The following is a 15,574-nucleotide window of genomic DNA, read 5'->3' on the forward strand; positions in this document are numbered from 1 at the left end:
CTCGAAAAAAAACTTCCATGGGGGAAATATAATATCGCAGCACATAATCTTTGAACCACATTTTCCGGATAATGCCTCAGATACTTGAATGAAAAACTATGAAAAAATTACATTAAAGAGATTGCTGCTCATCTATAAATTGCTTAACTATAAGCACATTGGATGATAAAAGATTGCCACTTAGGGAAATGAAAAGTTTACAGCCTTCCTGGCTCTTTAAAAAATACTCAATATTCTTGTCATGAGTAAAAGTATGTAGTTCTACCGAATAAATCAATTGAATAGAGTTACTACAACATACGTGCCAAGAAATTAATTTTAAATAATCAAATCAAGGGAGAGCATTTAGTATTTCCTGTACCACTGCTGATATTCATATTTTTGATTACTAACTTTTAGGGCATGAAATAAGACACCCCTTGATTTTCTTATCAATATTCTAAGCATAAGGAGTGGGGACTACATTCAACAATAAAGGATTATTTGCTTAGTTAACCTGAGTTCATTAATGATTCCACACTGGGCAATATAGGATAGGGTCTCAGGCATCACTTGGTGAAAGTATTTGATTTACATTATATGAAAAGAATTAAACAAGTCAATTGTCACAATGTGATACACCAACTATGTTTCAACACTGCGTATCATAATTAGGTTTTATGAAAATTGCACACTTCATTGAAAACATTTTTGGTGTATTAAGTGTGAAAATTGACTTGTATTATCTATTTATTATGATGATTGTCTTGATAAGTCTGTTAAAATGAATGGGAGAAATCACATCCAAAAATGGTACTTTTAAGTTAGTGCACCGTAATATTTTTTTAAATACTCTTTTAACTGTGAAACATTTTTTATTTCATGGCAAGCATAATATCCAAGGTGAACTCCTCAGCTTGCGTAACTAGCATCCATAAATGACTTCTGCATGGTGACATAAGCCTCCGTAACTCATGTAGTAGTAGTAGCTTTTGCGGGAGGCGACCGACAACAGAGGTCATTTGTGCCATTAGGGATGGATAAGAAAGGATGAAGGGTGGAGAGAAACCCGGCATCAGCATTAGCCTGCTCTTAAAGAAAGGCACAAAGGGATCCACAGCCTAACGTCCCATCTGACAGATGGCGTACTCATTCAGTGCCCTCCACAAAGCACCTCAAGTAGGGATTGGGATACCACTGAAAAATATCTGCTACCGCTGGGATCCATGACTCATTCAATGCAGCACTAAATTTGAGATTCACACCAGAACTTGGGCTAGGATTTGATGTAATGACTTTTGAGTCCACCTCGACTATACAATGAAGACTTTAAAGACAACAGTGGTTTTTACCACTTCCACCATTACTAGTTTTGCTTTTAAATTGACTAATTTTAACTTAAGGCCATGGTAACCCTTTTAGCAAATTATAAAAGTAACAGCTGAAATGCTCAATGAGATACTTGATCAGTATTAAGTATTTGGCCAATATTAGAGTACCCTTAACCAATATTAAGTCCTCAGCATAACAGCCAATGCACAAAATAAAATACATATTCTGTAAAACACTTGGGATATAAAGGCCTACGCTTTACATGATCTCAATGCCCCACTAACGTCTCAATTCCAATTGGAAATTCAACCACAAAAGTTATATCATGAGATCAGAGTTCTTTAAAACAAAAAAAGTCCACTCTATCTGGCCAATAGCAATTGAAATAAAATGGTCTATGATGGGATTGACAAAATTGGATTTCCAAATGCAAGAAAATATTGGGTTTACAATTATTATGCAAACAATATTGATATCAGGCATACATGTTGAAGCAAATCTGGTTTGAAGTAGTATTTTGGCTAACAATATACAGGTATGTACATACATACATGTATATGTATTTGTACTGTTTCATTAAGACCCAAATCACATTTTGCAAATATTCCGTGCACAATAATGCAGGCAAGTAAAAAGCTAGGTCACATCTATTACTTTCATAAATATAATAAGAGGAAATTCAATCTATGCTACACTAATATTAACATAAAAATAAAATCATTACCTGTGACATCTTTAAAGATGGATATTAAATATTTCATCACCTCTACTCTGTGCCTGTAATTCCTTATCTCCTTATTAATGTCTAAGGATAAAATCATGCGGTACACAATCTATGTTTCAATTTACTCAAATTCTGACACTTTCAGAACTTTGAGGTTATTTCAGTGATTTTAATCCATGAATAATGCATGTTTTAAGTGACAATTGTTTCCAGCAATACATATGTGCATTGTATAGGAAGCATGTGAAGTTTTCTACCTCTGCTGAGTGGTATAACACTGAATGAATGGGAGGCAGTGAATTTGCAAATAAATAAGACAGCACATATAAATGTTCAAAAAAAAAGCATATTACCAATTCTCAATCTACAGATACAAACAACATTCACAAAATTCCATGCAGGAGGCATATATGAATATGTCTTCAACAGGCTAGCATTTGATACAAATACCATAACATTTTTTCTTTTGACAAAACATCACTTTTAATAGGCAACATGTATAACTTAGACAACAGATTTTTTCATACGCATAAAAGAGCATGTGGAAAGAGTCAAGGCTTTTGAAAATAAAAATAATCTTTTAAAAGAAAGCAATGTGCGAGAATGGGATGAATGAATGAGAATCCGAGGATGAAAACTTTCCAGCTTCCTTTTTCTCCATGATGGCAACTTACAGATGAATTTCAAGAATTAGATATTACTCTGAAGTACAAAACAATGAGCACTTGTTTACATTTTCTATGGTTTATCATGGATGTAATCTGGTATAATTCAATTTCAATGTTATCACCATGATTATATGCGTTGCTTGTGCATTTGAATTCTCTACTTCCCATACTAAGACATAGCGCAGTTGTAATTTAGAAATAACCTTATTTTACTTTTTTCTCATCATCTGAATAAAAAAAAACAATGAACAAGAAAAAAAATACAAGGGAAATTATAAAACGTTGAGCACACTAGTGAATGTACTTCAAACTGAAGGAAAATGAAGCTACCCTCATCTAATATTTAAGTGAATGCACTTGGAATTGAATCAGTACCTACTGATGGATGGAAATTTTGCTACATAAGGGGCTGAGGTAGAGGGAAAATATTTAACCTAAGGAGTATTTTTAAGAGAGAGCTAAAAGATGTGACTGAGTTTAGTTCTGACAGAGATAATTTCCTGCAAAAACAATGAAAATGGCCAATTACTTCATGGGACATTGCTGAGACATTTGAATCATATTCACCCATTCCTTGGTCTCAATTCGTCAAATTTTGTAGAGCGCGCATCTGAATATTTTTTGGCCCCCAAAAACTTTGAGTGATCCACAAGTTTCCCAGGGTTAAAACACTAAAGCAGTTGGAAATTTTTCTGATAATGTGATCAAACAAAATCACAAGATTCAAACTTGGCATCACCAATGAAACTGGACATCTCCTGACTCAGAAGGAACCTTGTATCTTTCCTCATACGTCCAGATAAAATGCTTAATGCTGGCTTAATCATCGAAGATACATCAAGGCTCTTAAGTTGTGCCACTTCTATGTAACTAAGCCAGAGTGGTCATCATTATTATAGAGCATATAATTTATTTAAATATCACATGCCAAAGAATGGAAACAAATCACTTCAGAGATGGGAATCTCCTTTAATCCTCAGTCCACCAGCAGGTGGAGCCATAGCTCTGGCTACATTGGAGGCGGGTGGCCTACCAATGGCTGAAGAGATGAAGTTTGCAGCCTCCAGTAATTTTTCCAGATTGACACCAGTTGAAATGCCCATGCCCTCAAGCATGTAAACAAGGTCTTCTGTGGCCACATTCCCAGATGCACCTTTTGCATATGGACAGCCACCAAGGCCTCCAGTTGAAGCATCAACGACTTTGACACCAAACTAGGAAAAAATAAAAATTCATTTACTTGTTTATCAAAAGGCAAACATTTTGTGGCCTAGTAAGCATTTTAATCCGCTATCTTGGGACAGTGATTCATGTATACCATTTGATATCAGGGTTATCTTCCACTAAATGACTTCCCATATTATGACACCAATTTTCTTGATACGCAAAGCATAAAATGAGCACATATAATCGGTCAGTCAGTTAGTTGATGGAGTTGTACACTTAAGTCATTAATACTTGACAACTCCAAACCGATGAGAGTGACTTGGGCTTCTCTTTTGCAAATGAAAAAATGAAAATACATTTACTAATACACTCTTGGCAAGATGAGAAGACATTCAAGTACAGGGAATTAAAATGACTCCCGAGTTATGCAGTCAACTTCGATTCACACACATTACTTCAACCGTAAATGGTACTCCGTCATACCATAAGGAGAACAATTTCATTTTCATACAAAATGATCTTCCAGCTGAAACTAATTTTTTCCACCAATGATACGGATATTTAATCATCATACAACATACTTTGCACTCATTTTATGGACCAAAAATGCCAAGTGTTTAGAGATATTTTCTGTTGCTGATATGGGCTCCTTTTGTTTGCATTTGCAAATAATCAGACGAATTCAATAGCAGTAACTTAACGCAAAGTTTTTCAACACACCAACAATGGTTGTCTTAATTCTCTAAGATACACATCTGCAGGTCTGCGAAATTGAGTACAAATGAGCAAAGAAAGGTAGGTACATACAGTTTATGAAACTAAACATCCTTCAAAATGTTTGAGGAAAAGGAAATATCTCAAGAAGTGACTGTGAGTGATAATTCATTGAAAATGGACAGAGTATTAGTGACAATGTATCCTTCAACAGTTCCAACCATCATTTGGGAAAAAAAATTTTAACTTTCATTTTTACTGTGATGCCTACTTCTAAATAGAGCTATTGTGTTCACAAAGTGTATTAATAGAAACTATTGAAACCTTCTTGTTTCATGGATTGATCCATGCCAGTTGAGTTATGCGTCACACAGGTAGCCAAGGTATTAGACAAGATGATATTATCAAAGAACAATATTATTTGTGAATATATATTACCTTTGAAAATAATAATATTAGTTAATACACCAAAATAAATTTTCAAAGCCTTAAAATGGAATGTTTTCTTTGAATACTTTAATTGAGGAATATTTGTGGCACATGAAACATCCCTTGTGCTCAATGAGGCATCACTGTACAAAAAAGACAAATACGTCTTTATGTAACTAATTCTACAGCCCCCAACAATGCATAAAATACTCCAGTGAGCCACTAACCTCTAGTGCAGTCAGTACGTTGGGAAGAGCCTGTCCATAGGTGTTATGGAAGTGAACGGCCAATTCTGATGGAGAAAACTTTGCATCTGGTGAGTCTTCTGGGTTCAACAGGTGTGAGAGAAGTTTTCGCACTGAGCCAGGAGTACCCACTCCAATGGTGTCACCAAGTGATATTTCATAACAGCCCATTTTGCGAAGAGCTATTGCAACCTAAAAGAGCCCCCATAAGAATACCACACTGATTTAATTCTATTTTAATATGAAGGATCTAGCAATGCATTTCTGAACTTGCATGTAAAAAGAGTAAATAGTCAAACAATCTACAGCATAAAAAAGCACCAAGGAAGAATCAAATGAACTTTGTGTTTCCAATGGAAACAATTGATTACTGTCAACTAGTTTTGTTACACTATAATATAGCACTGTGGCATCACCAGTCCAGATCACTAGTCGACAGTAATAAATTCTTTCCAATGGAAACGATAAGTCTTTTTAATTCTTCCTTCGTGCTTTACAAATGTATTACCACATAGTATCAGCCTCAACTATATCTCTCAAATCTACATAATGACAACTTGTACATATTGTGATGAACAATCTGAGGGCATACAGGGTTCGTCCAGAAAATAAGTGTACTGATTTTTTCCCGCCGCTCCAGGTGCGCCCAGCACCGCTGTGACGGGCTGCGATTGGAGGGGGGTATGTTGGCAAAGCGATGCTGAAAAAGGCAGTCGGCTCTGAGCTGTAGTGTAGTGAGGAGCTCTGTTAACGCGAACCTCCACGCTCGACCCACGTCACGGAACGCGATACCGAAGTTTTTGGAGCAGCGTTATTCCATCAAATCTGCGGTAAAGCTTGGGAAATCGTCTACCGAAACTGTCGGTATGATTAACCAGGCTTACGGGGAGTCAGCCATGTCCAGAAACATGATCTTTCGGTGGCACAAGATGTTCGTGGAGGGCAGAGAAGACGTCGATGACGAGTCTTCGCGAGGTTCCCGATGATGCCTTCGTGGGAGCGTTCCAGGAATGGGAACGCCGCTGGAACAAGTGTATCGACTCACAAGGGTCCTATTTTGAGGAATATTAGCTTAAGATATGTAAAAGTGGAATAAATTTTTTTTCCTGAGCTCAGTAAACTTATTTTCCGGACGAACCCTGTACATAGACTCCTTATGACTACCTACATGGCATTCCTAAGTGACTTATTTTCACTGTTTTAATGGATAAAAGTGATATAATATCCGAGAAGATAAAGAAGAAGGCAACATTTTATGATTGAATCAATAAGCATATTATAATGGGTAGCCTTCTCTTTCTCTTATTTTAGTTTAAGAATACCTTTGTTGAAAACAACAATTTTAATATACTCCCCTTCTTCCCATTCTCTTTGCTCTCCATTCCAAAAGTGAAACAACTCCATGTCTTCCTACTTTTCATCAGATCCCCACATATGAATAGAAGTAGGCTTCAGATCATATCACTGAAGTATGGCATATCAACTTTTTCTACTTCATAACATTCAGAAACACCATTAGAGTATTGCAGATAAAGTATACCTTGATGATGTCATGTTTTTTAAGCTTTGAAGCTTGAATGTGAAGCTTTCGATGCACTATGGCCAACAAACATTTAGGCATGGGTCAAGTATACTACATTCAAAACATTGCCATTGTGGGAGGAGTTTGATAGGGATTTTCTAAAATGCTCCCCCTCTCTCCCCTTCCAAATCCCCTGCCATACACATCTTGTAGTATGGCTGTCCTCAGGATCCGTCTCTGCCTCAGTATCTGGGGCAGGGATCAGCTGACTAGGTGGAGTTGACAATAACTTGTATAAACACCACAAGCATTACTTGACTCTTTTGATGAAAACAAAGGCATCATGGGGAAAGAGGCCCTGAATGTGGGTTTCACAAAGGGCAAACTTCACCCTGATATGTAAATTTCTCTCACTGTTGGGTTTCGTACTAGGTGAGCTCTACACTCACTAATCAAACCAACCTTCTTAGGTTGATAACTGTGGCTATAACTCTGGATGTTAGCTACTCACACATTTCTCATATGATAATAGGATTTGAATGTTAGAATATAAGTTAAAAGAACCACCGATGTCCTTCAATTATGTTACTATGTGAAAGTCATAATTTGCCAGGTCATCACTTGCATTCCTAAGAAGGAACATGTATACCCTTCGAAATTACATCTTCTCAATGTCATTATTCCATAGTATTGTACATGCCATGAATATTTACGGCATTCATTATGCCATAACCAAGGATTCAGCTACACAAGAATAAGTACCTAATGTATATTCAACAGATTCAGGCGAGATGTGGTGGTAGTTCGTCATTATGAGAAAAACAAAATTGCACCTGTAACAATCAAATCCAAAAAGTAGTCCTTTTCATTTGCATAGTGAAACCACCTGCTGGTGGTAGAGGTAAGCAGGAGCCCCATTACAAATTCCTGCTGACCTAAGACTGAGCATTCTAGTGGGCTGAATGATGACTTGTTTGGAAGCAAGGGAAGCAATGAATGCAGCAGTGCGACCAACAGTTGCACAAATAGCTTCCTTGTGTCCCCACTTCTTTGAAGACCTTACTTTTGGGATTAACTTGTAGATACACTATTTCTTACATATCAATTTCTTTATCCCAACTTGTTGTTCATACAACTTTCAGGCAAAGCATAGACACACAACATATTGTGATCGCTGACCGTCAACTATCATTACTGAGACATTGTCAGTGGCCAACAACAGCCAGGGCTGGTTTTACAATCAAATAAGCGAATAGTTTGTCAAATTACAAGGGGCACACGAGCCATGACTCAAATTTAGAGAAGAGTCCAAAATTTAAAGTGAACTAGGCCATGGGTAGGAGCAACAAAGGAGGTTGCATAAATTGTAGAAACTTCATTCAAGGGGACGAGAAGCACTATAAAGACCCGTGTGCATAAGGATCCAAAAGCTATGAGCTATTTCTAACAAACATCCTAGATTATTCAGTTCATTACATACAAATGGGCAACTCATGGGAATGTAACATTTTAGGGTGAAGAGAACCAGGCATTAAGGTGAATATTATGGAACTTTACAATCAAAGTAGAGCTTTGGACCATGCAGTTTGGCTTTAGGCAATGAGACAACAGTGGGCATTTTCCACTCAATATTTATGAGACAAAAAATACTATAATAGATACTCATAACTATCCTACTATCAATAAAAGGTTACAAGACATTCAAGGCTTAGTAGGGCACCTTCTCAAGGACAACTTACTGCACTCAAAGTACTCCCAACCTATGAACACTGGATTAATAACTCCACCAACATTGTAATTCAAGCTTGGACCCATCGAGTCCATTATTGATACCATGAAATCTGACTGTGTACTGTTTCAAGGCACCCAGTATATAACTGATCACCATGCATTCCAAATCTATTTTTCAATGATATCATCTGGACAACTATTTCCGATCAAGAGCAATGCATAAAACTCACCCTGGCAACATCTTCAGGGGCAACAGCTCCCTGGTAGGGACAGCCACAGACGCAGGACACATAACCACGAACACGAATGCCAGATTTGATGGCAAAATCAGCCACAGTGGCAAACCTTTCCAAGCTCTCCTCAATGCTACAGTTGATGTTCTTTTGTGAGAAGGCTTCTGAGGCTGAGCCAAACACAGCTATTTCCTCCACTCCTGCCTCCATCTGCAAATTAGTATTGCACGATTACAGTCATAACAAAACGCCAACAGTTTTATTTCAGATTCATCAAAGATTTTCTGAAAAGTACAGTTAACTATCGATTATCCGTGCCATTAGATGCATGGATAATCAAAAAACATAGATAGCCAAAATACGCATAAAATGTGTCATTTAATGGATATATACAGAATTCATTCTTTTTCATTCCATGTGATTAATTTGATTTTTTTCAGGAATGGAAAGTACAAATTTTCCAGGTATTTCAAACATATATTTGCTTTTAAATATATAAAAGTTTCAAAGCATTTAAAAATATTTACGTTTGTAATTTTATTAAAACTTTGACGAACTGGGAAGATAATAATATGGATAATCCACACATGGATAATTGAGATTAGGCTGTATTCCCATTTTTCCAAACCAAATATTGTTTTAATCAGGGAAGTAACAAGTCAAGATGTAATACTTGAAAACTCTTAAGGAAACAGCTGAAATATACAAGTTAAGCTAAAGAATACAAAAAACAATCATGCCATAGTCAGGAAGAAGCTTTTATTTAGTCCTACATATTAATTCAAGTTGCATTTCTGAGATATTACAGTAAATGCAAGTTTTTTAGGGAATATTTCTGAAACAACTCAAATTTCATTTCCTTCCATGTGACAACATGCATGCATTACTCATTATGGGTTCAATGGAAGAAGGGACCATTTGGTCTCAATTTCACCCAAATAAAGACTCTATCGATCTATCTCCTCTATCCATTCACACACATACTAAAATAAGCAAAAGACATCTTCAGTAATTCAGTAAACATTTTTATATGAAGCCATACAGTCATGTAACTTGAAATTAAAATGAGTGGAAATGAAAATGACAAATGAAGTCCTTGGCATGATAGAGGAAAAGAGAGATGGCTGCCAAGGGAAATTTAAAGAAAGCAGAACAAGTGCATACAGGAGATACGTACTCAGAAGCATGAGATGCTGAAAGCAGTAGTGAGAATGTCGTGTAAGTGAGGTAGAGGAAAAAAAGAATACTCATATTGGGTAGAATTAAGAGAGGTAGAAATTATGCAGAGCTGCACAGTGAATTATTGTCATACATAGCATGTGGCTGAGTACAGACATATTGTTAATTAAAAATTGGCAATTTTTAATTAATTATGATATTTCACCACATCGTGGGTCGCGGTAGTCCAGAGGGTAGAGTTTTGGACTACTGACCAGAGGGTCCTGGGTTCGATTCCCGGGCAAGTCTTTGGGCACCTGCAGCTCCAACCAAGCTATGTGATTTTTTGGGTACCAGATCTTTCTCGGAAACCACAACCGGCACAGGGAAAGGAACTGGCCCCCCTACCCTGACGTGTGAATCTCACACGCTGTCGGGCTTAGTACTGGGTGAACTCTACCATCACCAAACCGACCTTAGGGTTGATTACTGTGTTTATAGTTTTTTTTATTCCATCATATCATGCCCGAAACATCTCTTTTTACCCATGTATATTTTGGTTGAGTATACATTTTGTGTGTCATGTTAGTTAGGATTTATGAATACTGTAGTGTACAGAGCAATGACCAATTATGAACCTTTCCTAAGCCAACTATTATCATGCAGACTGAGATGGCTTTCACTTATTTTATCATAAATCATTTAAGAGACACTTTATTTCTATGGAATGTTTTTGCTGTTTTTTTTGTATCAAGTAAATTGCAATAGAAATGTAAAAAGGTTATAGAAAGGGTATGTCGATGAGTTCCTCAGGACTGTTTTAGCACCACCTTCATATCACAATTGTAAAATGTAATATTTTGAATTGCTATGAAATTAACTTTGATATGCACTTATATTGAACTATCACAGAGTAATCAACATTGCCATAAATGCTTAACCCCATGCCTCTTATATTAACTGAATCTAATACTCAAAGCACAGGACATAATTGTTGTATGGGTGTAGTCATATAAGGAAAATACCCAGGGCTTCAGAAAGATATCAGTGATACTATATAATGGATAGGTAAAGAATTGGGAACAGGATGGTCAATTGGCAGAGTTTTCTGTGAGCAGTTGCGCTTTTGAAATTAGTTACACCGTTATATATGTAATATATATATATATTAATATATATATAAAAGTATATATATATATATGTGTATATATATGTATATATATATATATGTATATATATGTGTATATATATGTATATATATGTATATATATATATATATATATACATACATATATATACACATATATATATATATATATATACATATATAATTTTATATATATATATTAATATATATGTATGTATATATATATATATATATATATATATATATATATATATATATATATATATATATATATATACATATATACATATACACACACATATATATATGTATATATATGTATATATATATATATATATATATATATATATATATATATATATATATATATATATATATATATATATGTATATATATATATATGTATATATATATATGTATATATGTATATATATGTATATATATATATACATATATATATATATATATATATATATATACATATATATATATATATTATAGATGTTTCGGGCATGATATGATGGAATAAAAAAACTATAAACACAGTAATCAACCCTAAGGTCGGTTTGGTGATGGTAGAGTTCACCCAGTACTAAGCCCGGCAGCGTGTGAGATTCACACATCAGGGTAGGGGGGCCAGTTCCTTTCCCTGTGCCGGTTATGGTTTCCCAGGAAGACCTGGTACCCACAAAATCACATAGCTTGGGTGAAGCTGCAGGTACCCAGAGACTTGCCCGGGAATTTAACCCGGGACCCTCTGATCAGTAGTCCAACGCTCTACCCCCTGGACTACCACGACCCATGGTTTATACATAATATATGTTATTTTTATTATATATATATTATATATACATACATTATTTCTACATACATATATACATATACATATTTGCGATACAAATTTAAATGATCAATCAATTTCAAAACCTAATCAATTTGAAAACACGCTCTCTGGGAGGGTAAGACTTAAGGAAACATTAAGTCACCACTGAAGGGTTAATCAGTAGAATACTAATAATAATACTCACAGCAGCTTTAAGACCTTTCATGTTAGGAACAAGAGTTGGATAAGAAACGCCAGGATATTTAGTGATTCCACTAAGTACTTCATGGTGATCAGCCATCTGTGGAACCCACTTGGGTGATACAAAGCTAGGGAAAGAAAACAAACAAAAAGCAAGGGATAGAAAAGCAATTAGCATTTAATAAACTCAGGAAAATTCCAATAACAACATAAAGAAAATTTAGTCCAGCCACTAGTAACACCGTATAACTAGGTAAGGCCATATATATGGAAGTTCCACAAAGCAAATTATCCTTTGGAGAAAATCACTGAGGTAGTAAAATGAGATGAAATCAAAAAATATTAGTCAGCTAGAGAATACATTACCCACCATCCTATTTGAACCCAAATATAGTTGTATTTTAAACCACTTTAATGTCTTTATACATGTAATTGCATTTATGTTTATATGAAATATGTACTCGCCCAAATCAAAAAGATCAATCCCAATGTATATTTTGGCTAATGATTAATGAATAATTTCATCATTTTTTAAGCCCAATGCTGATTTAAACATGGGCTTAAAACTTCTAAGATACAAATTTGAAATTATCATGAATTGCCTATCCCCTTGTCTGCCTCTGAAACTCAATTTAATGGAAATATGAATTTTGCACGTGGGTATAATGTCTCCCAAGAAATTTAAACAAATCTTTTCATCAAACAATGGGGCTGCGTAAAGATCATTGCAGCTATCAGTCCCTCAAAAGCAGTAATATTAAAGGCCTGTAGCAAGAGCCAGCTAAATGCTTTGGCCTTGCGAATTCCAGAGGGTTTTCGACATATCACAAACAAAACAAATGTGGAGGAAATAAAATTTGGTATTGATTTACATATGCAGATATATTGAGCCACTATTTCATGTGAATCAAATGTGACTACGGATGTTGTCTAAGTAAAACACAATCTCACCTGGTCACTTCTATGGTTTTCAGTCCCGCTTCAGCCAGCATGTTGATAAATTGAATTTTCACACTCGTAGGCACGACAGTTTTTTCATTTTGAAGTCCATCTCTGGGACCAACTTCTACGATCCTTACATGGTGTGGGTAGATTGGCTGCGTAATAGCGGACGTGCCCTAATTGATGAAAGTCATTATAGAATGTAGAATAACAATAATTACAGAGATGTTACATGTATTACGTCTCTTCTCACCTCTTTATAACCGATATCATCGTAACTATTTCTCTGGCACAGCTTATATAGATCGTTTACCAATTTCCACATAACAGCCCTTCCAGTTCACAACCATACTTATTTTGCTTAGAAATAAGCTAAGAGTTATACTAAAAGTAAATTTTCACAAGTCGCGGTTGCCTACAGGTGATAATAAGCCCAAAAAAATTAGTGACGCACGAATTACTGAATGACATTGTAAGACACCCTTACAAATAAATGCAAATGAGTTTTAATTTCTACATAACTTACTAAAGCAGCGCCTCGAAATCGATGCAAATTCCTCAGCGTTAGCAAATTTCTTCGGGTAATGCATTTTAAAATTGCCATGGTAGTCTCCCAAACCGAGAACTCACAAATTGAATCACGCCACCTCTTTTCAGCTGTTTATCAGTGTACACGGCAAACAACACTACCAACTTTACTGTGTTTCACTCAATTTTTTTTCAATGCAATACGTATGTTTTTTGTTTTCATTACGTACGAATTCGAAAATAGAAATGACTAAGTGATTCTGATTGATTATGATATGATTAAGTAACTCTGAAATAACCGGCAATCATTGCATTTCAACGTCAAATATTTTACCGTAACGGGACCGAATGGTTGATTGATAGCCGAGAGGGAATTGGACCTGCTAATGAATGCTTTATCTGCTCTATAGAGTAATTAGCGTTGAACCATAGCAATTGATATGAGAGATAGTAGTAAGTCATACTATTCGTATTAATTACAAAGTACGAAAGGCAATACTTGCATTAATCCCGTTTGGAACCGGCTGTGAGCTGACGAGAGATGACTCCAAGCTAGGCATCTCGACTACCTACTTACGGCGGAGGAAAGAGGTCTGCCCTGGATCCCTCACAGCCGATAGGTTTTGTGGGAATTTAACCGCGGACAGCAGACATTTAAATGACGAGCGTCGGGACCAATTGTTCACGAACGCAGTCCTTATAGTTTGAATTGCAAATGTCTTTTCTATAAGAACTATTATGCATTGTTCTTGATTAGGAACCTACCCACCTCTTTCATCGATGCCTACATATTTTGAAGGTAACCGACCGTCGATGAATTTAATGAGCTTTGAAAAACCAAATGATTGTCATCAGCCCATGACTAAGTCATACATATAGATGGACTGAATTAATTAATTATCTTTAGACTTACAAATATGGTTCCCATATCTGTGGGCCAAACTCGAATAAGTTCCTATAAGGTAATTGTCTTTCTAGTTCTAGCCGCAAAAATTAGAATTGGCTTTCCTCATTCGAAAAATATTGCTATAATTACAACAAAAACATATTCGTCGAACTGTTTAGTGTAATTACACAACGAATCAACAATCTTGCATCCTTCGTGCTTGTGTTTTTAATGCACAAAGTGAATTGTTTTAAACAATGAGAACAAAACTAATAAATTAGGTAACAATATGTAGGTGACCGAAATAAACAGTGTATATTTGGAATAGTTGTATTTTCCAATGAACACAAGTCAATTTTCATAACCTAGAAAAAATACAGTGAAAATAATTAGGCTAGAGAATTTTTTCAACTCGTTTTATTTTAAATAACTTCTAATTTGTGAGAAGATATTGCCGTACATTCTCAAGTATCTTTTGCATCGTTGGTGGTTTTCTTGCCGGGACCTGTCCGCGATATTCATGAATCTGTTCCACAGATATTATGAGTAATATTTGTATTCAGAATTATCCTGGGGCAGAGTTCACTCTGTTGTAGATGAGGCTGAATTCTTCGCGCGACAAATTATTCTAATATGTACATTAATAGGTAATCTACGGAGCCCATCAGGCAATTTAATGATTATTTATTGGTACAACTTTAACAAAAAAGATATTTGGTCACTAAAAGCTAACCTCTTCGATTTATCAGCCTCATTAATTGTTTTCAGAAACAACACACTTGGCAGTTGTTTCCATGCGAATGTTTTTGGTGCGTAGCGGACCTGATTTCAACATTTGTTTAACTTCTACGAGGCAAGTCAATCGTGAGTACAGACATTTTTGTCTCGCATGATTCATAGACACGAAAATGTATTGTAAATGCCTTATTATTTACGCATTTTCCTTAAGAATTGCATGGATAATTAATATAATGTTGGTAACCAACAGTTTCGGTAGAAGGAAGCTGTGTTCAATTTGGCAGACGAATTAAAGAAAAGTCCACTGCTCTGAGAAATAAGAAGTTTCCAGAATCAATAAAATACTCAAAATGACCCTTGGGGCGATATGGAGAAATGGTTTGGCGTATCAACAGAAAATGGGAAAT

General features: G+C 35.6%; 1 protein-coding gene across 2 annotated transcripts; it reads right to left on the minus strand.

Annotated features, from left to right (window-relative positions):
• Positions 1-597: 597 nt before the first annotated feature.
• On the minus strand, positions 598-13,676 carry Hmgcl (hydroxymethylglutaryl-CoA lyase). 2 transcript variants are annotated; one of them, XM_071585436.1, is made up of 7 exons: positions 13,542-13,655; positions 13,269-13,430; positions 13,025-13,191; positions 12,078-12,201; positions 8,742-8,954; positions 5,241-5,450; positions 598-3,917 (listed from the first exon to the last, which is right to left on the minus strand). In XM_071585436.1, the coding sequence occupies exons 2-7, from the start codon at positions 13,338-13,340 to the stop codon at positions 3,654-3,656; spliced, it is 1,050 nt and encodes a 349-aa protein (XP_071441537.1). In that variant the 5' UTR covers positions 13,341-13,430; positions 13,542-13,655; the 3' UTR covers positions 598-3,653. The 2 variants fall into 2 exon arrangements, with proteins under 2 accessions (XP_071441537.1, XP_071441536.1); XM_071585435.1 differs by lacking the exon at positions 13,269-13,430 and having other exon boundaries at positions 13,542-13,676.
• Positions 13,677-15,574: the final 1,898 nt, after the last annotated feature.

The sequence above is a fragment of the Hetaerina americana genome, unplaced genomic scaffold (genome assembly GCF_022747635.1).
Source record: "Hetaerina americana unplaced genomic scaffold, ioHetAmer1.1.p SCAF_2, whole genome shotgun sequence".
Taxonomy (NCBI): Eukaryota; Metazoa; Arthropoda; class Insecta; order Odonata; family Calopterygidae; genus Hetaerina; species Hetaerina americana.